The sequence below is a fragment of the Malus sylvestris genome, chromosome 9, assembly GCF_916048215.2.
Source record: "Malus sylvestris chromosome 9, drMalSylv7.2, whole genome shotgun sequence".
NCBI lineage: Eukaryota > Viridiplantae > Streptophyta > Magnoliopsida > Rosales > Rosaceae > Malus > Malus sylvestris.
The window spans coordinates 10,923,345-10,948,158 of record NC_062268.1 but is presented as its reverse complement, the minus strand read 5'-3'; the positions used below and the strand labels follow the sequence as shown (position 1 = coordinate 10,948,158).

Sequence of the window (24,814 nt, the reverse complement as noted above, 5' to 3'; positions counted from 1 at the left end):
ATTGTCATGTCATGCTTGCATAACTCACTAAATCATACTGTTTGGTCAAATCAGCTAAACGGTAGAGGTGCATGCGACAGAATTTTAAGCTAAGGAGCAGACTGGGATGGTCAGGTAGGTGACAATCTCCTCTCGTATGAAAATTGCAAGTAGAAACAGAAACAATATGCATAGCAATATCGACATGGGCAAATCAAATGATAGTATAGTTAATAAAGATTGAGTTGGCCAATAAACGGAAAGAAATCAAATACGATTTAATTATCTTAACTTCATTGGCAGAAATCTAGGACTATCATCGACAAAGATGCATTTTCGTAAGAAATATCCAAGGCAAGGAGCATATCAGCTAATGTTGACATCAATTGTCAATAAAGTAACAGAGTGAGGTAGTATTATCTTAATTATGACTAGGAACTGCGAACTAGAAAGGAGGACTGCCTAAAGAGCAGCTGAGCGATGGCATTTGGCCACAAACTGGAGTCTGGAGGAGTTGTGAAATGCCTGGTCAGTGGCATCCCAAAATTGGTTTATTATGTGAATTCAGTTACTTTAATTGGTTTACGAGGGATTTCTTCTTATTAGCATGATCTAAAATTATTCATTTACTTCAAATATTTGAATCACAAGGCAATGGGACATCTTGGGTGGCATCTTCATCTGAATCTGGAAGGCCGGCTGGGATGGCTGCAAACTGGAAATCAGGTGAGCCATCAAGGGAATTGGGGCCCAGAGATTTTAGAAAGCGCTTGTGGTTGTACTCAGTGTTGACAAAGGTAATCTGAAAATCTCTATGGTGCAGGAGCTTTGAAAATTTAAGCATTGCCTTGATATGGCCTTGAGCTGGAGCCGGAATGCAAACAGCATGAGGCTTAGTCGCTACTGCTGTGGGATCCATTTGAGGTCTTGTGTTTGCCTTGCATTGCTTGCACAAATGCAGACTGTTTATAGTGCTACTGAGCTACTTTTCTCCTCAGCTACTTTTCTACTGAGCTACTTTTCTACATGTCTTGTGATTTCCTGAAGTATAGGAGGTCAAAAAAAGAGGCGTAGCTGTTAGGCACATTGAACCTAGGAGATGAAGGAGCAAAAGTTGAAATACGGACCTTTCCCTCCCTGTCTGTTATTTCTTGCTTGTCAAGTTAAATCTGATTGATCATTATAATTAATATAAATTAAGGAAAGTTTTCCAGGATTTGTAGGTTACTCATGAAAATAGTTGTCTCTTTTAATCTTTTTTTTGGGAGATTTGTAGGCATACCTTTTTTGCATGAGTAGCCTTCAATTTGGACAAAATAAGGAATTTGTCATCCATTTCTTCGTTTTAAATGCCTTCAATATAGTGAATAATCATACCCAAACCAATCCTCTCTATAATGTTGTTATTTTAGTCCCTAATGCAATGGCCGTAGCTAGTTTTATTGAGACAATGTCCTGTCTTACTTCTCTCTCTTTTCTGTTTTATTTTTTTCAGTCTGCTTGTATATCTCATGTATGTGTATTTGGTAGTTGTTATGACCAACAATAAGAACACCCGCAAAAGTTTTTATTATCATTAATAATATCCTTATATATATGCATAACATTTACTGGATCGATCCCATTTTGCACCTTCAGGGTAAAAAAGGTCGTACCCAGTGCACAAGGCTCCCGCTTTACGCAGGGTCTGGGAGAGGTGAATGTCGGCTAGCCTTACCCCCATTTATGGAGAGGCTGCTCCCAAGTCTCGAACCCGAGACCTACCGCTCATGGGCGAAGGCACTTGCCATCGCACCAAGTGCGACCTCTATTTTGCACCTTCAGGGTAACATGTCATAATTTGATTCCTCTCTTGAATTATCAAAATACATATGGTACCGTACCCATCAATTAGGTTTTTTATTTGATAAGATAAAGTCATAACCTATTTCTTAGCTTTTATGTCAAATGATGATACATTTCGAGTCATGTTAGGCGGGCTTGTAGTTCATACAGATTTGAGATGTAGATAAGCTAATTTGTTAGTGCAGTTTCATACCCTCACTTACACTCAAATTATACCACCCATATTTAGGTTTTTTATATTTTGATAAAAATTCCTAGAGACTTTTAAAATTACATTAGCACCCCTTGGGTTTAAAATTGATTTCACAAAATTCAATCCGTTAAAATTTCATTCGAAAATTTATCATATAAAAAAAATTAAAATTAAAATTTTACCTTTAGAGGTAATTACAAACCCCTTGAAATAACCCCATCAAATTACTATTTTTCACATAATCGTCATGAGGTTTAAACCAGTACAATATATAAACAGATTATGGCCTTACAAAATTGAAGGAGCCAAACCATGAGTTGCCATGAGCAGCATGTTCTTCAAGAGTGAGAAAAGAAAAAGAATCAAGAAATAGGAGATGTGAAAGAGTAATAGGTCTCTCAAATATGTCAAAAGAGCATATTTTAGATGTTCGATTATTGCACGCTTTTGAGTATTATTTCTCTCGTTATTTTTATTGTTAAGTATAACATGGGCTCATCAAACTTCCAACACATCCAATATCGCATGTATCGGATGAAAAGTAAAGGGATTAAATTAGTCAGGTCATCCCCTTAATTTTCCCAGTACAAATGTCAAAGGGTGCAATTCCAACCTCTCCAAATAACACGTTTCTTTGAATCCAGGGCGCTTGCTGATCGAGGTGAAGAAGTTTAGCAGAATTTCAGATACGGATCAAGGGCGGCCAAAATAGGAGATTAAAGAAAGTTTCAAGAAAAGAAGCTTAGCAGTCAAACAAATTAACGTAAGGGGAGACGAGGAATATTCAAAGTAGGAATTTATTTTCTATGATTTGCTTTAACCCTGTTTGTGTTTTCCTTCTTTTCAATGTTGTGCATTTAAATATTAATGAATACTTCATGTTGCTTTTTCTTCGAGTTAATCGTCCAGGTCTTATTGTGAAACAAAAAGGTTCGAGCTCAGAAAAGAAAGAAAAGAAGTCAAGTTCAGTGGGCCGAGGGGGCGCCAGAAAAGGGGATAGAAGAAGCACCCTGAGAGGGAAGGGAAGGATGATATATTCTATAATCAGTAGCGAAGCCAGGAATTGACTGGGGAAGGACGAAGTTAAAATATTGCAAGGTTCAAAAAAATAGCAACAATCAAATCTTTACACCCTTAACTTTGAAGGATGATTTAAGCATTGTTTTTTATAGTATCGTTCCATTATGTAAATGTAAAATGAAAAGGAAAAAAAATTCTTACACTTTTAATCCTAGAGTAGACTATACTAATATGCATAATAATTAATCCAACCAACAATTCAATTAAACAATACCAATAAGCATACAAATTATTCAATAAATAAATATTCAATTCAACTAATCATATGAAATAATCAAGAATTTTAATTTTAATTTTCACCCAAAAAATACATTTTAATCAATAATCATAGAATCAGATTAATAATCAATAATCAATAACCAATAATTCTATACCTATCAAACAAAATTTGTATGAAATAATTAATTAGGGTTAGGGATTGTAAATTTAATAATTAAAAAAATTTACCTTTGAAGGCTGAAGCCGATGGCTCAAGCGCTCAGCGGCTAGAGAAGTGGAGGAGAGTGGCTTGAAGATTGACAATCCAATTGGAATTAAAAAATATTTTTTATGTTGCTGATGGGACTTTGGGTTGCTGACATGATGTGCTCTCTGGCAGAAAGGTTGACAAAACAAAAGGGGGAAGGACACGGCAGCACTGAGGTCCGAGTGGTGAGAGGGATTGAGAGTGAAATGGGAACACGCGGTCCCCCAAGATCTATATTTTTTATTTTGAAAATTACGAAACCACAGGCGCTATTTTAATTATTTTTTTTAATTATTTTTACCAGAATCAAAACGACCTTGTTTCGGTCTGGATGTTTAAAAAAAAAATATTCAAACTCAGTCTGCTGCTGCGCACAGCAAACCCAGACATCACCTAGTCCTGTTTTTCGGCGAGGGGAGTGGCGGCCGCCACTCCTCACCCTCACGTGGCTTCGCCACTGTCTATAATACATGTTTAATGCCTAACAATGCGTGTATAATTTAATTAGTGAGGAGAAGCTGGACGAATTATGCTGACAAATTATTGTATGGTACCACAATGTCGCATGTTTTATACCTCAAGTAATGATGACGATTTGTTTAATCAAAGTAGGATTTTATTTCTCTAATTTCTGTCACAGTGTTCGTGTTTATCTTCTTTCCTATATTGTGCATTTAAATATTAATGAAAATTGTGCTTTAGTTTCATGTCAACACCATGATTATTGTAGTAGAAATTGTTAGTTTTTTTAAGAAAAAGGGAGAGAAAGAGGGCCTATCTTTTCTATTGATTTTACATATAATATAATACATATAATACATATGGTTAATTAGTGCTATTTTTTCTATTGCGTGTAACTATAATACAATTGTTGATGATGAGAGTTGGAGTAAGAAATATCGCGAAAGTGAAATTATAGGACAAATTAATTTGTGGTACTGAAATATCACCAGGTTAAATATTTTGGCCAGTGATCAAGAGGATTGTTTGATCAACAACCATTTGGTGTCTCCGTAATACTCTTTATTTTTTTTCGTCAAAATTATATAATACTATTTAGGGTTGTGTTATTTACACATCATTTTTACTTTCCACACATTCGTCCCAATCTTTAGTCATTGAATTAAATGAATTAAAAAAATCAAAAGATAAAAATTAACAAACAACATGTGAGAAGTAAAAGGGGTTGTGTGGATAGCACCACCCTACCGTTTATATAGCCGATTATTATTTGAGGCGATGAATAGCAATAACAAAACATTGCTAGAGCTAAAGGAAGAAATACATGACCAGAAATATTCTTACGGATGACGTCTAGATTTTTCTTAGTAGCACTTGATTCACTAACATGTTTAAGTTTTTGGATGAAGAACCATGTGGTTCAGTAGCTTCTTCTGCAAGCTTCTTCCACATCATGACCTTATTTTTCATTTTCTTACCTTTCTCTCCCTCGATTAACTCGTTGACAAGCTTCTCTACCTCATCCCTCTTCACATCATTACTAATCTCCATGCCAATGCCCCATTCATTGCAACTATAGCGGCAGTCCATCTGCTGGTCGCCAAAGAATGGCCAACAGAGCATAGGCACTCCTGCAGTGAGGCTTTCCATGGTTGAATTCCAACCGCTGTGTGTTAAAAATCCTCCCACTGATGGGTGGTTCAAGACTTCCTCTTGTGGGCACCAACTCGCAATGAGACTTCTTTCTTTTGTTTCAGCCAAAAACTCAGGCGGCAAAAGCGCTGATTGGCCAATAACCAAATCAGGTCTAATTACCCAAAAGAAAGGAACCTTGCTGTTTGCAAGTCCCCAGCCAAACTCGACAAGATGTTCAGGTGTCGTAACTGTTATACTGCCAAAATTCACATACACAACTGAATTTGGCGCCTTAGTGTTTAGCCAGTCGAGGCATTCTGTTTCTTCTTTCCATAGACTATATCCAATATTCAAGGGGTGTTCTGGTATTTGATTGAGATGTAATTGAAGAGGGCCAATTGGATAAACAAGTGGAAGCATAGATGAGAGAGCCCCCAAAACATCTGGCTCCAAGGCATCGAAAGTATGAAGAACAATTGCAGAAGCTTTATGAGCTCTATCGGTTGATTCCATTATGAAGTTAAACATGATGTCGTCAGGATCTGAAGTTCGAAAAAAGGTTGGGAGCTCCTTTAAACGGATATCTTTCATTCCTGGAATCCAATCTATAACCTTTTCCAAATAGCCATTTGTCAAACAGATATCATCTACAACACGAAAAAATTCATTTACATGCTTAGAAATAAGCAAATAAGAGTTAAAAGACAAATTAAGCAATTGTTTGAAAAGTTGTATTTATGTCACCTTTGAGTGGTGCAAGTCCCTTTTCAACCAAAGCACGAAATTGTATACAGCCCATAAAGCTGCATGCAGCAATAGTGTAGAACAGCACAATAGGGACTTCAATCTCTTCAGCGGCTGTGATTGTGAACGGCGACATGAAACCATCTGAAACTATGCAAGTTACTGGAGGATTAGTGGATGTTGATATGGCATCACCGTTGAGTTTCATGAGTAGTTCACGGAAGGGAGCCAAGAAATTTTGTTTTCTGATAGAATCACAAAGCAATGGGACATCTTGGGTGGTATCTGCATCTGAATCTGGAAGGCCGTCTGGGATGGCTTTGAATTGGAAATCAGGCAAGCCATCAAGGGAGTTGGGGCCCGAGGATTTTAGAAAGCGTTTGTGGTTGAACTCCGAGTTGACAAATGTAATATGAAAGCCTCTATGGTGGAGTAGCTTTGAAAATTTAAGCATTGCCTTTATATGGCTTTGAGCTGGCACTGGAATACAAACAGCATGAGGCTTAGTAGCTACTGCTGTGGCACCCATTTAGATTATATGTTTGCATTGCAGTGCTTGCTCAAACGCAGACATTTATAGTGCTACTGAGCTACTTTTCAACATCTACCGTTCTGGCTTCCTTATGGAGAAAATTTTAATTGTGACGGGAGCACGGATGGTAAACCACGTGTTCTTATGTAAGTGGTGGAAAATTTTATTTTTTAAGTTATTAACTTTCTCACACACAAATCTTACTATTTATATAATGACACGTGATGTACCACTTCGTGTGCCGATCACACTGAAAAATCTATCCTTCCTGTGCGACAGGTTAAGTAAATTTAGAGAGATTTCAAAGAAAATAGGCAGGGTCATTTTACGGATTGACTTAATAGTAGATGTGGCCGCCAACAAATACCCGTGCAACGAAAAAATCAATCGAGCAAGAGAAATGCTTTACGGCTTCACGGCTTTTCCCCTTGTTCAATAGAGAAAGAGAAATGTTTTACGGTAGTGTAAGGATTAGGAAATCTATAGGGAAGATGCTATACAATAATCTTGTTGGTCATTTACCATTAAAATCAAGGGGGGTCCCTTCACTTTGTTTTATATTGCTGCAATATTACTTTACCATCTCAATTTTCTTTGGTTATATGCACTAGTTCTTCCATTCTTGTTGATAGTGCTGGAGTTGTTATCTAAATTTCTATAAAAATTGGATGTTGTTTTGTATCTTTGACTAATTAATTATAGATCGTAAAATCATGGTAGGAGAAATCATATATATCGTAAAATTATATAATAATTTCACATCGGTGACACCATGACCTTATTTCTTTGTAATTATAGATCGTAAAATTGCAAGATTTTGAAGGAATTCAAAAATGAGGGAGAAAAAAACTAAATTAGAAGGTCATGCCTTATCTTCCTCACAAAATCAATCGCACAAAAACCTTAGCTTTTGATGGAATTTCAAAACCAAACAAATCTCTAAGATGAATTTGTCATGTAAACATGTTTAACACAGATTTCTCAATTATTAACACTACTCTTTCTCAATTATTAAAAACATAAAGATCAAAGTTAATTGGGTGTATAATTATATACCTCATTGTGTCAAGTAAGCAACCAACTTCTGCCTCCAAAGACCCAAAATTCTGAAAATTCCAAAAATTTAATTTAAAAAAAAATCCATATATTGAGGTTTTTTGTAATTTCATAAAAAAAAACCTTGAGATTTTCAAAATTACAATAACACTCCTTGAGTATAAAATTGATTTCACAAAACTCCATTTACTAAAATTTCATCCGAAAACTTGTCATATCATAAAAAAATTATGAGATTACACGGACACGCCTTGAAATAATCCCATCAAATTTATTACTTTTTCACATAATCGTCCTGAGGTTTTAACCGCTACCATACATAAATACATTATGACCTTACAAATTTGAACGAGCCAAACCTCTGAGTTGCCATGAGCACTATGTTCACCAAGCGAGAGAGAAAAAAAGAATCAAGAAATAGGAGGTGTAAAAGAGTAATAGGCCTCTCAAGTATGTCAAGTTGCTATATCAATTGAGAGCATATTTTGGATGTTCCATTGTTACACACTTTTGAGTATTATTTCTCTCTCTTGTTATTTCTATTGTTAAATATGTCATGGGCTCATCAAAATTCCAACACATCCAATACCGCATGTATCAGATGAAAAGTAAAGGGATTAAAAAGAGACTTGTCCACATTAAATAGCCAGGTCATCCACTTAATACCCATTGATTATGGGTAACCGCGGTTATCCGCTCATTTAAATTAAACGGTTACGGTTATGGGTAACCGTTTAGATAAATAAACGGTTATGGGTATAACCGTTTACCCCCGAAATTTAAATGGGCGGTTATGGGTATTAACCGCGGTTATAAACGGGTAACCGCTTATTCATTTATTTTATATATGTAAAACTAACACAAACCATGTTCTCGATCCAATAATACTTAGCACCCAATAAATTAGCAAGGAATTCATCGGTCATTCTCTCAATAACACTGCTACAGGAATGATGATTCTCATCATCAAAAAATTGGCCAAATTAATTTAAATTTCTTGCGGGTAACCGTGAAATTGACATAAATGCTTTGACATAAATGTCTTCTAAACAATTTTTGTAACCCAATAATACTTAGCAAATATTATATTTACATTCATTGGTAACAGTTAAAAATATCATCCGTAAACTATTATTTCAATTATTGGAATGGTATAAGGACTTAAAAATTTAAAATATGGAAATGTATGATGAATGTACCTATAACGGTGTTTAATTGTAAAAAAAAAAAAATTATGACAATTTTTTTTTAATTTTCAAGTTGTTAAAAAACATGTAGACGGGTGAAAAAGGGATAATGGTAAAAAAAAAAGATAAACGGGTTAAAAAGGATAAATGGGTAAACGGGTATTAAACGGTTACGGTTAAATGGACATGCGGTTATGGGTATGGTTAACTGTTTATAAACGGTTATGGGTATGAGTATAACTGTTTAGGCAATTACCAAACGGGTAAACGATTATGGGTAAATAACTGCAGTTACCCGTCCGTCATAACCGTTGCCCATCCCTAGTGCAGTTCTAATCTCTCCAAATAATACGTTTCTTTGGATCGAGCCATCTAGGGTGCTTGCTGATCGAGGTGAAGAAGCTTAATTAGCAGAACTGTAGATAAGCATCGAGGGCAACCAAAATAGGAGATTAAGGAAATTTTCAAGGAAAGAAGATTACACTATCTTCAAAGAAAATGTCAAATTATAAGAGTCAAATTACAATTGATGACTGCTATGGCAATTTGAAGTCTTATGTCAAATTTTGTATTTCTCTAATAGAATTGTCAAATATTATTTTATTATTTAAATAGAATTTTAAATGCTTGTAATTATTAAAAAATTTCAAAATTTTATTGGTTCAAATGTTAATGGAATAAGAGACCCACGATTAAAATAAATTAAAAATAAATTTGACATCGATGTCATATTTGATTACAAATCACAAAGCCTCAACTCCAGTCAGCAAATAACATTTTGGTTAGAGAGATTTTTGATGTCAAATATGCACAATGACATTCCACCTAGGATTTGACATCTCCATTGAAAATGTTCTTAGCATTCAAACAAATTAAGGTAAGGGAGACGAGGAATCAAAATATGATTTGATTTCCTCTAAGAGGAATGCTGGCTACATTCTTCACTTGCCTTCCCCTATTTGTCTTTCCCACTCAATGGATGCCATGTGAATTTATCTTACAGTCAAATCTATGTATTAATTTTGTCTAAAATTTCTTTCTTCTCTTTTCACTAATGCCCCTAATTAAATCTCATATGTCAACTAAATCATTAAATTATCTACTAAATTTGACAAATTTGCTTTAATCATGTTTGTGTCACATCCCAGCCTGGGCCCCCACCACATCCGGGTTCGACTCCACCGTAGCACGATATTGTTCACTTTGGGCCCCAACCACGCTCTGACGGTTTTGTTTCTGAAAACTCACACGAGAACTTCCCAGTGGGTCATCCATCCTGGGATTGCTCTCGCGTGAACTCGCTTAACTTCAGAGTTCTTACAGAACCCGAAGCCAGTGAGCTCCCAAAAAGCCGCGTGCTAGGTAGAGATGAGAATATACATATAAGGCTTACATGATCCACTCTCCTGGGCAATGTGAGATGTTAAAGTTTATGTTTTCTTCTTTTCGATGTTATGCATTTAAATACTAATGAATACTTATGGCTTCTTATGCCATGTTGTTTTTTTTTTTCTTCAAGTTGATACACAATATAATACATGTTTAATGCCTAATAATGCATGTATAATTTAATGACTGATGAGAAGATAGAAGAATTACGTTGAAAAATTATTGTATGGTACTGCAATATTACATGTTTAATATAGCTAGAGTCGATTATTAATTAGGGCAATGAACAACAATGACAAAGCATTGACAAGGCCAAAAGAATACATGACTAGAAATATTCTTACGGATAACGTCTAGTTTTTCTTAGTAGCACTTGATTCACTAGCATGTCTAAGTTTTTGGATGAAGAACCATGTGGACCAGTAGCTTCTTTTGCAAGCTTCTTCCACACCATAACATTATTTGTCATCTTCTTACCCTTTTCCCCATCCATTAACTCTCTGACAAGCCTCTCTACTTCATCCCTCTTCACATCATTACTAATTTCCATGCCAATGCCCCATTCATTGCAACTATAGAGGCAATGTTAGGATTTTGAGGGGATTTCTAGTAGCTAATAGTGGTTATAAAGCAATTGTGATTGTGCCAGATGTCATCATCTAAGTGATGAAACTGTAATACTTGTAATAAAGTTATTAGTATAGCTGTAATTAGGTAAAAGTAGTTGGGAAAGTTGCTTTATAGTTGGGTTTGTAAGAAACAGAAAACAGTTTATGAAATAATATCCAAGTTCTTTTGTCATTCTCTCTCTTCGAGTCCTCTCATGGCCTCTCTAGGTTAAGGTTGATCAAGGGATCTATCATTGGTATCAAGCCGGTACTGATTTCTCCATCCCTTCTTTGCTGTCGGATGACTCGTGCATCAACAAAGAAAGTTATGGAATCGCAGAATCATCTTGTTGTGATAAACAACACTCTCAATACACTGCTCCAAAGGTTCGATGCCATGGAAGGGCGTCAAGATTCTTCAGATGCTCGAATTGAGAAGGTTCATCACGATTTTCTAGACAAATGTGAAATGGGTTGCCCAGGAGATTCATCAGATGCAACTTACTTTGACCCCATTCTGCGTGATGATTCAAGAACCCAGAATCTCAACCGTCATGATTCAGGATTTCAACCAATACCACCTCTGGTAAAATTGGATTTTCCTCGCTTCCAGGAAGAGGACGATCCTCTTGGATGGATTTACAAGACGGAGCATTAATTTGATTACTTTGATATCCCAGCAGACAAGAAAGTTCGTATGACTTCATTTCATATGGAAAATGAAGCCCTTCAATGGTTTCAATGGGTGAACTGCGTCAAGAACTATCCCAAATGGGAAGATTTTACAAAGATCTTTTGCAGGGAATTTGGTTCATCTGACCTTATGGACTGCATTGAAAATTTAATGAAACTTCGCCAATTTGGATTACTCAAAGACTATATCATGGAATTCAGGAGGTTGGCAAATCGCATGGTGGAAATGACCTCTGGACTTTTAAAAAGCTACTTCATCGAGGGTTTGAAACTGGAAATTCACCATGATGTCAAGCTCTTGTGACCATTTGATGTTCATGAAGCCATTGCTTACTCCCAACAAGTGGATGCCAAACAGGTAGAATTGAAGGTTCGATCTTTTTCAAGAAACACTTCATTTGCATCTCAGTTCAATCCAACACAATTATTTGATATCACCAACACATCAAAGACTAAGAATTGTTCAAGAAATGGGAATTTCAAGCGCTTAACAGCAGCAGAAGTTGAATTTTGAAGGAAGAATAGGTTGTGTTTTAACTATGATGAAAAGTTTTCAAGAGAGCATGTGTGTGCTCCTCATAGATGTGTACAAAAATGGAGACATTATCGAGCATCACTCTAATGACAATGAAAAGCCTGAGGTAACCGCTTGTGCAGTATATGGAATGCATAGTCCAAAACCCATCTGAACAATGAAAATCAGTGGGTTAGTACTCAATTGTCCTACTATTTTCTTGGTAGATTTAGGTAGTTCACATAATTTCATTGATATCTCATCGGTCAAACAATTAAAGGGTCATCTAGATACCACACACCCATTTATTGTGAAGATTGCAAATGGGGGATCCTTCACTAGCACTGGATGTTTAGCTCAAGTTTCCATTTGAATACAAAATTATGCAATTGTGCTTGATTTCTATGCTCTCCCTTTGGGTGTTTATGAGATTGTTTTGGGCATATAATGGTTGAGAACATTAGGACCAGTACTATGGGATTTTGATAAGATGATTATGCAGTTTGTAGTTGGCACCACTACTTTTTCCATATCAAGCCCTCAGCCCCAATAACCTCAATCCATTTCTTCCTTACAAATGGACAAGTTACTCACCCATGAACATTACCTAGAAGCTACCTTATTTGTTTTGCAAGTTGGTGCAGACAACACAGTTCCATCCACTCATTCTAAGTTGAATTCTAACCAAGATAATGATTTGCAAGTTTTGTTAGCAAAATATCAACCTATTTTTCAAAGCCCATATGGGCTACCACCATCCAGACCACATGATCACAAAATACCCTTGTTGGAAGGATGCAAACCACCTAGTGCTCGACCTTTCAAGTATGGTCCATTCCAGAAAACTGAAATAGAGAAATGTGTCAAGGAGTTACTAGAATCAGGTTTCATCAGACCAAGCCATAGTCCATTCTCTTCTCCAATGCTCTTGGTGAAGAAAAAAGAGGGTACTTGGAGGATGCGCATGGATTATAGGGCACTTAATCTCCTCACAATCAAAGACAAGTACCATATACCATTGATTAATGAGTTATTGGATGAGCTCTTTGGTGCAAAATATTTTTCTAAACTGGATCTTAGGTCTGGTTATCATCAAATTTGTATGCACCCCACAGATATTAACAAGACTGCTTTTAGAACTCATGAGGGACATTATGAATTCCTCATTATGCCTTTTGGCTTAACAAATGCCCCCACATCTTTCCAAAGCTTAATGAATAAGATATTTAGGCCTTACTTGAGGAAATTCATCTTAGTTTTCTTTGATGATATTCTTAGTTTTCTTTGATGATATTCTGATATATAATGCTTTTTGGGAATTGCACCTACATGTAAGCATTGCCCTCAGTATACTCCAACTTCACCACTTGTTTGTGAAACTGTCTAAATGTGCTTTTGGGAAACAACAAATTGAATATCCAGGCTATATTGTCTTTCGTAATGGTGTAGCTGTTGACCCTTCCAAATTGCAAGCCATTGCAGATTGGCCTTTACCTACTGTTGACCTTAAAAACTACCAAGCCTACGTGGCGCACATGTCGAGTAACTAATGAGCTAACTATGTCCTTCAGTTGTGTGCGGGGCATGCCAACTCGAAGGTCGAGCTCGATCGGGGAGTAAATTTGTTGATGTTGCGTTGGGCGCGCTGCTGACTTCTGAATCTCGTGACTGGAGTCAAGGAAGGAACACGTCTCGGCCTTCGGGTTTTAAAGCCTGAAGACAAGGTTGCTAGTTATGCAAAGTTCAATATCAATTTTGGCTCTCAGGGTGTCGAATATAGTAACCTGGTAACACCTCATTTTGCCGAGAAAGCTAATGAGATGACCTCTGCCAATAAGGATTTGAAAATCCTTCTCGACCGAGACTTGAATGGATAACTAGTCGGCTTCGTCGCATTGCTGTTTATCCAAACTGAAGGTTCTTTGCGATCATCTAATTCTACAGCAACAGTGCTGTTTATCCAAACTAAAGGTGTTCGCCAGTTGCCTTCACAGTGCTGTTTATCCAAACTGAAGGTGTGTCGGCGAAAAAAGAAAATCTCAAGGTGTTTGAGAGGTTTGCGCAGGGTAATTTGTGTGTTGAGTTGGAAAGGGTTTTCTCGTTGCCACTGCCTCTGTATTTATAGGGATGCGCTGACTTGATCCTTGAATATTGCATGAGATTTTTGGCATGGATCAAACTCAACCAAATGCATGGAGTTATAATGGAATTATCCAACCAATTTAAAATCTCTATCATTATCTCATTTTCTCTTTATTTTGTCCATCATTATCCAAGTATTTGATGATCTCCGCATGCTGGAACCAAGGTATGCAAATAATTAGCATGCAAGTTTATCTTTTAGCCATGCATTTCAAATCGAAGCATCACAACGAGCCACTCATCTTTCCACGAAATTTGACCAGGTGCAATCATGCACTATCAAAGAGTTCAAACTTGATCCCATCATTTTAAAGCCCACGAGTTCCAATCTGATGCAATTTGTCCGACTAGATTATGGCCAAGGATATTCGGGGGTGCTTTTTAATCCACCATCACTTTATAATTTTATGCATGCATGCATAATAATCTTCTGCCATCTAAGTGAACTCCAAATTTATTTGTTTACTAATTATCACCATACTTTAAATGGATAATAATCAATTTGCAACATACCACTTGAATCTGTTAGTCAACAAAACTGATCCCACCCACACATTCACACGCCAAACATCCAAAATCAACTTGAATTGTGCTACCGTGTTTCCAACTTGGAGATACATATCTCATCTTAATTATCATTAAAAGATAATTATGATAAAAATCATAATATTATCTTTCAATAATAACAAAACGATATTCACTTTTTGATCCGACGGTTGAGAGCTATGCTAACTCAACGACCTTGATTGCATGGGCCGATAATGTAATTTTGGGTCCAAACACCTACATATGTGAAAGCTTTATGGGGTTTTCTAGGCTTAACTGGTTATTATAGGAAGTTTATTCCTCAATTTGGAAGAATCAGTGGACCTCTGACTCAACTCACTAAAAATGATGGGTTTAAATGGAGTTCTGCAGCCACTGATGCATTTCAAAAACTGAAAAACGCAATGTTGTCTCCTCAGGTCTTAGCACTACTGGATTTTTCAACACCATTTGTTATTGAAAGTGATGCTTCAGGCACTGGCATAGGGATAATTTTGTAAGAAGGAGGCAGGCCTATTGCATTTACCAGTCAACTTTTAGGACCAAAGAATCAAACAATATCTGCATATGAAAGAGAAATGTTAGCTATGGTTCATGCAATTAAAAAGTGGTAGTCCTATTTACTGGGAAACCATTTCATTATAAAGACAGACCATCACAACCTCAAATATTTTCTCCAGAACCGAGCTAATTCTCCTTTCCAACAAAAGTGGGTTTCCAAGTTACTAGGATTTGATTATGAAATCCAGTATAGAAAGGGTAGTGACAATAAAGCAGCTGATGCATTATCTAGAATGTTCAATTCTCAGAATAATTCAGCTATTGGTCCAGGTAATGAAATATGAAATTGCTATGGCTTCAAGCATGGTTGTGGGTACTGATCAAAGCAATATTGCTTTAGTCACACTAAACTGCACGAACTTTGACAATGATTTACTCGCCTTATCATATCCTTATATGTCTTGGCTTGATGATTTACGGAGGCATGTCAAAAAAGATGACTAGATTTTACAGAAGTCTCAAGCTATTTTACACAAAACCTCATATTTGACTCCATTAAATTTGCTTAAGTACCAACTTGATAATGGATTTTTAAAGTACAAGAATAGGATTGTTGTTAGTCTTACAAGTCCATGAAAGACAAGAATATTTGAAGAACACCATTGTACTCCATCTGCAGGCCATGAAGGGTTCCTCAAGACCTATAAAAGGATATCCAGATCCTTCTATTGGGAGGGTATGAAATACAATATTAAAGAATTGATTGATGGATGTGATGTTTTTTAGAAGAATAAGTATGAGACACTAGCACCTGCTGGACTTTTTAATCCACTACCAATCCCTCAAAGAATTTAGTTTGATATAGCTATGGACTTTATCACTGGACTCCCTTTCTACAAGGGTAAATCAATTATATTTGTCATTGTTGACAGATTCTCAAAAGCTGCACTTTTTTTTACCCTTATCCCGTCGATGTACTGCACATTCAGTGGCATAAGTCTTTATTGATCAGGTGTTTAAATTGCATGGAATGCCTACTTCCATTGTATTTGATAGAGACCCAATATTCATCAGCTTATTTTGGAAGGAATTTTTTTAACTTCAAGGATCCAAGCTCTGTCTCAGTTCAGGCTTCCATCCTCAAACCGATGGATAAACTGAAGTTCTAAATAAATGTCTGGAAACATATTTGAGGTGTTTCTGTAGCTTGCAACCTAAGCAATGGTTAACATGGCTCCCTTGGGCATAATGGAGATATAACACCTCATACCATTCTGCAACTAAAATGACACCTTATAAAATAGTGTATGGATAGCCATCACCACATGTTCCACTCTATGAACTTGGTATAACAAAAATTTATATGGTGGATCAGTGCTTGAAAGACAGGACTCGAATTTTATCTCTATTAAAGACCAACTTAGCAGCTGCTCAGGAACGAATGACAACTCAAGCAAACAAACATCGAACTGAGAGATCATTTTTAATTGGTGACTTTGTCTATCTCAGATTGGTTCCTTACCATCAAAAGTCACTAGCCTTGCATCCCTTTCATAAGCTGCATCCTAGATTCTATGGTCCCTTTGAGATTCTTGATCGAGTTGAGCCTGTGGTGTATCGGTTGAAACTCCCAAGTCATTCCAAGATTTACCCAGTTTTTCATGTTTCATGTCTAAAAAAGAAGCTAGGAATTGCAATCACTACTACTATTCCTTTACCAACAGTTCAAGATGCTGGGTTAATGGCCGATGAACTTGTACCAGAAGCTATTTTAGACCGCAGAGTGGTTAACACAGGAACAACTTCAATCACAGAAGTGTTGGTGCATTGGAAAAATCACCATGCTGCATATGCATCTTGGGAAAGCTTAGATACTCTACAGTCGAAGTTTCCTAACTTTAAGCCTTGAGGACAAGGCTGATTTCAAATGAGGGAGTAATGTTATAAAGCAATTGTGATTGTGCCAGATGTCATCATCTGAGTGATGAAGCTGTAATACTTGTAATAAAGTTATTAGTACAGTTGTAATTAGGTAAAAGTAGTTGGGAAAGTTGCTATATAGCTAGGTTTGTAAGAAACAAAAAATAGTATGAAACAATATCCAAGTTCTTTTGTCATTCTCTCTCTTTGAGTCCTCTCATGGCCTCTCTGGGTTAAGGTTGATGATGGATCTATCAAGCAGTCCATCTGCTGGTTGCCGAAGAATGGCCAACAGAGCATAGACACTCCTGCAGTGAGGTTCTCAACGGTTGAATTCCAACATCTGTGTGTTAAAAATCCTGCCACTGATGGGTGGTTAAGCACTTGCTCTTATGGGCACCAACTCACAATAAGACTTCTTTCTTTTGTTTCATCCACAAACCTCGGCGGCAAAAGTGTTGATTGGCCAGTAACTAAATCAGGTCTAATTACCCAAAAGAAGGGAACCTTGCTATTTGCAAGTCCCCAGCCAAACTCGACAAGATGTTCAGGTGTCATAACTGTTATACTGCCAAAATTCACATACATAACTGAATTTGGTGCCTTAGTGTTTAGTTAGTCGAGGCATTCTGTTTCTTCTTTCCACAGATTGTATCCAATATTCAAGGGGTGATCTGGTATTTGATTGAGATGTAATTGAAGAGGGCCAATTGGATAAACAAGTGGAAGTATAGATGAGAGAGCTTCCAATACATCTGGCTCTAAGGCATCAAAAGTATGAAGAACAATTGCAGAAGCTTCATGAACTCTATCAGTTACCTCCATCATGAAGTTAAACATGATATCGTCAGGATCTGAAGTCCGAATAAAGGTTGGGAGCTCCCTTAAACGGATATCTTTCATTCCTGGAATCCAATCTTGTTGAGTTTTGGTTTCAATGTTTGTTGTATATTTCATTATGAAGATTACAAGAGAGTGAAGACAACTCTTATATAGAGCCAAAAGAAAGCTACAATAGATTGTAGGATAACTACACAAACACAATCCATAAAATCTGTCCTACAAGTGGAAAAGCCAAAACCAAATTACAAGTAAACAAGCTTTTACGAGCAACTAAGAAAAGTTGATGTAAGATGAATGACAAGCTATGGAAAGTGATTGGTGAATAACAAGCTATGGAGAAAGGTTGATGTAAGGTGAATAACAAGCTATGGAAAGTGACTGGTGAATGACAAGCTATAGTGAGGATGACAACTCATACATACAACTCATCCATACAAACCGGTTTCAATACACCCTCTCAAGCTGGATCAAGGGGATTGATTGATCCAAGCTTGCATAATAAACGCTGAAACTTAGTAGAGTCTAGTGCTTTTGTGAATAAATCAGCAAGTTGATCGTGGCTGCGTGTGAACACGGTGTCTATCACTTTGGATTGAACTTGAGCACAAATATAATGGTAGTCAACTTCAATATGTGTGGTCCTTTCATGGAATACTGGATTTGAGGCAATGTGCATGGCAGCTTAGTTATCGCAATACAAGGACATAAGTGCCATGCTTATGAATCCGAGCTCGGAAAGAAGACCTTTCAACCATATGAGTTCACAGGCTATTGCTGCCATAGCCCTATACTCAGCTTCGGCACTAGATCGAGCAATAACAGTTTGTTTCTTGCTCTTCCAAGTGACAAGGTTCCCTCTAACAAATGTGCAAAAACCTGTTGTGGATTTTCGATCAAGGGCATTTCCAGCCCAGTCAGCATATGTGTAGGCCAAGATGTGATTTGATCCATTGTTCTTCATAATTATCCCCCTTCCTACTGAGCCCTTGAGATATCGAAGTATTCTCTTGACGATTTCCTAGTGAACTAGAGTAGGAGAGTGCATGAACTGACTGGCTAGGCTAACTAAATATGAGATATCAGGCATAGTAATGGTGAGATAAATAAGCTTCCCAACCATTCGTTGATAAACACTAGGGTCCGAGAGAGGTTCACCTTTTTCATGCCACTGAAGTTTGCTAGCTAGGGGTGTCCGAGCTGGTTTACATTCCATCATGTTAGCTTCATCTAGAAGATCGAGAACATACTTTCTTTGATTCAAGAACAATCCCTTTGAAGAGGTAGCCACCTCAATTCCAAGAAAGTATTTCAAGGGCTCCAAGTCTTTAATGTCAAATTTTTGGTGAAGTGACTGCTTAAACGTCTTGATTTCACTTATATTGTCACCTGTAATAATTAGGTCGTCAACATATATAAGCACAACCAATTTGCCAGCAATACTACTTTGAACAAACAAAGAAGAGTCAGCATGACTCCTTTTGAACCCTTCAGCTTCAAGGACTGAACTAAGCTTCGAATACCAAGCTCGAGGGGACTGTTTTAAACCATATATGGCTTTGTGAAGTATGCAGACCTTGTTGGGTTCATTTTCTCTTGGATGATTAGAAGGCAACTTCATGTACACTTCTTCTTCAAGATCCCCATGAAGAAATACATTCTTCACATCCATTTGGAATAAGAGCCATGCATTATTGACTGCCACAGACAACAATACCCTCATTGTGTTCATTGTGGCAACAGGAGCAAAGATCTCCTTATAGTCAATGCCATACGTTTGAGTAAAGCCTTGAGCTACTAACCGTGCATTGTGTCTTTCAATGTTTCCATTGGAGTTGAATTTGGTCTTATATATCCACCTACTTCCCACGACCTTCTTGCCATTTGGAAGATCCACCACACTCCATGTCTGGTTGTCATTCAGAATGAAGCTCTTTAGTCATAGCATCTTGCCACTCAGGCATGCATGTGGCTTCATGAAAATTCCTTGGTTCGAAAGTGTGGGACAATTTGTTAAGGAAAGAAGTATAAGAATATGAGAATCTGTGATAAGAAATGGCTGTAGAGATATGATGCCTTGTAGTGTAAGTAATATACTCTTGTAACCTCACTGATGGATGTCTATCTCATGTAGGATTTCTTCTTGGTGCACTTATAGCTTGCTGATTTGGTTGAGCTTCTGATGGTCCAGATGAGCTTGGCATTGCATCAATTACACTCTCAGTGAGTTGAGAATTTGATATGAGCAGGAGTGATTTCATGAATTTCTGCTGGAATAGGTAGTGGAAATAGGTCCATAAGATCTTCCATATTAGCATTAGCCTCCAACCCTTTGTGGAAATAAGGTGAATATTCATCAAATCGCACATCTCTAGAGACTGCCAGTTTCCCCGTGTTAGGGTTGTACACTTTGTAACCCTTTTAAGAACTGGCGTATCCCATAAACACACATTTGGCAGCTCAAGGGTCGAGTTTGTCACGATGGAGAGCTTGAATGTGCACATAACAAGTACAACCAAAGGTCCTGAGGTGAGATAAGTTTATAGGCCTGCCCTTCATAACTTCAAAAGGAGATTTAGTATTCAACACCCGAGTTAGCAGTCGATTAATGATGTACGTGGCAGTGAGTAGGGTTTGAGACCAAAATTTCATAGGAACATTCATTTGGATCATAAGTGACCGAGTCTTCTCCAATAAGTCTCGATTCTTTCTCTCTGCCACACCATTTTCTTGTGGTGTACCAACACAGCTAGTTTGATGCAAAATGCCATGATTGCTCAAGTAATTACTCATGTTATTGGAAGTGTACTCGGTACCATTATCTGATCTTAACATATAACTTAGATGAAAATTGATTGGTGATTAGGTTGTGAAAGTCCTTAAAAGCATCAAACAAATCACTTTTAAGTTTTAAAAGATACAACCAGGTTACTCTAGAATAGTCATCAATAAATGTAACATAATATCTATACCCATCAAAGGATTCTACACGAGAAGGACCCCAAATATCAGAGTGAACAAGCTCAAAAAGTTTACTAGTTCTAGAATTAGAGGAAACAAAAGGAAGTCCAATGGCTTTTGACATTTGACTAGTTTCACACTCCAGTGTGTTTTTACAAAAAAAAGGGAAACAACTTGGTCATCACATGTTCTGAGGGATGGGCAAGGCATTGATGCCAGAGTTGGTGTTCCTAAACTTGACTTAAGTTGACACTAAGATTTTTGACAAAATTGGACTCCTTTGAAAGATAGTAGAGTCTATTCAAGAAGAACCCTTCACCAATCTTCTTCTGAGTAACTCGGTCCTGAAACACAACATTGTAAGGGGAAAATATGGCAAGACAGTCTAAGGTTTTTGTGATTTTTCCTATTGACAAGAGCTGAAAAGGAAAAGAAGGTACATAGAGAGTAGTGGAACCAGTATGCTCACTTAGCAATCTAATCTTTCCTTTCCCTAGAATAGGTTCCCCTTTCCCATTTCCCTACATGAATTGGATCAATAGTTCTTTGAAAATCGTGGAGACTAGAGGGTTTATTAGTTATATGATCAGTGGCACCAGAGTCAATAATCCAAAAATCATGTGTAACATTTGCATTAAGAGTAGTGGAAATGGCACTGATAATACCTGGAATATTGCCTTTCGATGTGTTCTTCGAGTCAGCCAAGAATCCAGCAAATTTCCCTAGCATTGCAGTAGGGTTTTCAGGTGTCATTTCATCAGGTTCAGTGCTTCCTTGCTTCTTTTGAAGAAAAACAGCAAACTCGTTGATCAATGACACTGGATTTGTTGAGAAATTGGCCATCCCATCAGTTGAGGAACAAGCTGAATGAAATGCTTTTGGAGTGACTCCACCCCTCCCATCTTTGATCATCATGCCTTCCCTATCAAACTTAGGCTTTAACTCCGGATGAAGATGTAGACATCGAAATTTCGGTGAAATAAATGTTGATCAATAATTAGAATTTTAACGTTCACGTGTCACATAAATTTTACACATAGCATGTGACTCAATAAGAAAATAAAAAATCATCAGAAAAGTCATCAAACATGACACGTGTCAATGCTTGGCAGAAATGATTTATTTCATCTGATTATTTAAACCCAAAAATCAAGTTTTGGAATTCTATAAATAGGAAGCCAAGGCATTCAAAAGAAAACGAACCAATTCATAACCAATTCACATCACACCAAAACCTTGAAGCTTTGAAACTCCAAAGCTCTCAAGTAAATCCCGAAGGATCAGAAAGCTCTCTTCGTTCTTCGTCAACCCAACCTTCAAAATCAAGCCCCAACGGCCCTTTGAAGGAACTTTCACCAATTCAAGATCAAGCCCGACGGCCCTTGAAGAAAACGTTCATCGTTCATCAACTGTTCATCAAGATCAAGCCTCAAAGGCCCCTTGAAGATCCGTTCATCAACAGTTCTTCAAGATCAAGCCCAAAAGCCCTTGAAGATCCATCCATCAACTGTTCATCAAGATCAAACCTCAAAAGCCCCTTGAAGATCCGTTCATCAACAGTTCTTCAACATTAAGCCCAAAAGCCCTTGAAGATCCGTTCATCCATCAACCTTCATGATCAAGCCCAAAAGGCCCTCTTGAAGAAACTTCAAACCATTCATCCGAGATCAAGCCTCGACGGCCCTTGGATCAGTATCACAATCCACAAATCAACACCTTACGAAGATCGAATCAGAGGATCAAATTTAAGAGAGATTGTAACCCCTAAATCATTAATACAAAATATTATTTTGTACACGTGTTCTTGTCTCGTTTGTTTCAGGAAAATTTTGTGTTTACAAATTTGGCACGCCCAGTGGGACAATCTCTACCTCTCATCTCTTTCTCCGTTCAAGGAATCCAAACACACCTCAAAGTCAATGGCATCACGCAAGGGACAAGCCGTTCTAGCAACCACTGAGGGAAGGATCTTGAGCACTTCTACCGCGAACGGACAATCCATTGGCGCTACAACCACTTCTCAACATGCCACTTCAAAGTTGGTGCTGCTAAAGGAGCAAGAGGAGCATCAAATGTGCGAGTTTGTCATCAACTTGACCTCGCTGGGGGCACCGAAGCATGTTGCTGAGGCACACAAGATGACATCTCAAAGCAGCCAACGACGTTCTTCGTCAGCATCCTGGATGTCTAAAGGAAAGTCACGTCTATTGGTTGCACAAGTCATAACCATCGGCGTTACCTCTATTGAAGGACAATTGGCTCAAATGAATGAAGCGATCGCAAGGCTAACACGAATTGTAGAAGAAAAAGACTTGCAAATCGCTGCACTAGTTAGCCGACTGGAGCCACATGACGGCGATAACCCCGACCCAGATGATAATCCACTAAAGAGAGGAGTTGGCGAAGAAGAGGAGCCTTCGGTGGAGAAAATCGATGTGAAGCCGGAGCCAGACTAAGCAGCGGCGCTCATGGGATCTCTCTCCATCAAGCAGTTGCAAGAGATGATCGCCAGCACCGTCAAGGTACAATACGAAAGGAGCTTAAATACCTTTGGGTTGTACTCGAAGCCTTATTCAAAGAAGATTGATGCCCTAAAGATGCCGATGGGATATCAACCACCAAAGTTCATGCAGTTTGATGGAAAAGGAAACATAAAACAGCACGTTGTACATTTTGTCGAAACTTGCAACAACGCGGGGACGGAGGGAGACTACCTCGCCAAGCAGTTTGTGCGCTCGTTGAAAGGAAACACCTTTGAGTGGTACACAGACCTAGAGCCTGAGTCCATCAACAACTGGGAGCAATTGGAAAGAGAATTCCTTAACCGCTTTTACATCACCCGCCGCACTGTAAACATGCTGGAGCTGACAAGTACGAAGCAATGGAAAGATGAGCCAGTCGTGGACTACATCAACCGATGGCACACTCTAAGTCTTGACTGCAAAGACAGACTTTCGGAGACCTCCTCGATCGAGATGTGTGTTCAAGGCATGCATGGGGGATTACACTACATCCTTCAAGGCATCAAACCACGGACCTTTGAGGAATTAGCCACCCCCGTCCATGACATGGAGTTGAGTATCGCCCATCGTGGAAAGAAAGAACCGATTGTCGACTACAAGAACGACAAAATTCTTGGGACAAAGGTGGAGAAGGTTGCGTGGAAATCCACCAAGGAAGCAATGACGGTCAACACAGCTCCCGTCAAAATCTCTACACGAGGCAAGGCGATTCAAGCCGAAGCTTTTCGTGATCAAGAGATGCGTAGACGTACTTTGAAGGAGCTTGAGGAGAAGACTTATCCATTCCCCGACTCTGATGTGGTTGCCATGTTAAAAGACTTGCTTGACAAAAAGGTGATCGACTTACCTGAATGCAGACGGTCGGAAGAGATGAATCGTACTGACAGTCCAAGGTACTGTAAATTCCACCGTTTCATAAGTCATCCAACGGAAAAGTGCTTCGTACTAAAAGATCTCATCATGAAGCTGGCTCAGAAATGAATCATTGAGCTAGATCTTGATGATGTGGTGAAGTCAAACTATACCACCATCACTTCTGGCTCTTCCGACTCAAAGTTTTCACCTCAACCGCTGGGGGCATGCTCCAAGTCAAGCGAAGTTGAAGGATGGACTCATGTCGCTTCGAAGAAATTGCACATGAAACCTACGTTGCATCCAGAAGTTCGCCAATCAAAAAGGGGGCAAAACAGCTCTTGTCAACCTTCAAAGCTACATGAAAGTGTTGAGGATGATGAAACTTCAACACGAAGATCGTTCGTCCCCATCACAATGCGCGATTTCTTCCCTAAAGACTTCTTCAATCATTCGGTCAAGACTCCTTGCTATGAAGATTGCGAGGAATGCCTCTTCAAAATTGCTTGACAAATCCACCAAATGCTTCTTGTTCGCACGAGCCTAAACTGCACGAACCAAAGCTCCTCGCTTGCATGAGCCTAAACTGCACATGGCAACAAAGCTCCTTGTCTGCAAAAGCCTAAATTGCAAGACACAGAGCTCCTT

General features: G+C 38.1%; 1 protein-coding gene and 1 long non-coding RNA gene across 4 annotated transcripts in view; one reads left to right on the top strand and one right to left on the bottom strand.

Annotated features, from left to right (window-relative positions):
- Positions 1-4,733: 4,733 nt before the first annotated feature.
- LOC126582376 (7-deoxyloganetin glucosyltransferase-like) overlaps positions 4,734-24,814 on the bottom strand; it is a 30,952-nt gene continuing 10,871 nt past the window's right edge. Inside the window, exons 1-2 of one of the 3 annotated variants that reach the window (XM_050246519.1) lie at positions 5,904-6,468; positions 4,734-5,806 (exon numbers count right to left, since the gene is read on the bottom strand). In XM_050246519.1, coding sequence (XP_050102476.1) covers positions 4,878-5,806; positions 5,904-6,432 — 1,458 coding nt within the window. In that variant the 5' untranslated portion in view covers positions 6,433-6,468 and the 3' untranslated portion in view covers positions 4,734-4,877. Of the gene's footprint in view, positions 5,807-5,903; positions 6,469-24,814 lie in introns of those variants that run through there. The other 2 variants (XM_050246522.1, XM_050246521.1) reach the window with 2 other exon arrangements.
- LOC126582395 (uncharacterized) overlaps positions 5,216-24,814 on the top strand; it is a 29,419-nt gene continuing 9,820 nt past the window's right edge. The window contains exon 1 of the long non-coding RNA XR_007609492.1: positions 5,216-5,329. This is a non-coding gene — a long non-coding RNA (uncharacterized LOC126582395). The remainder of the gene's footprint in view (positions 5,330-24,814) is intronic.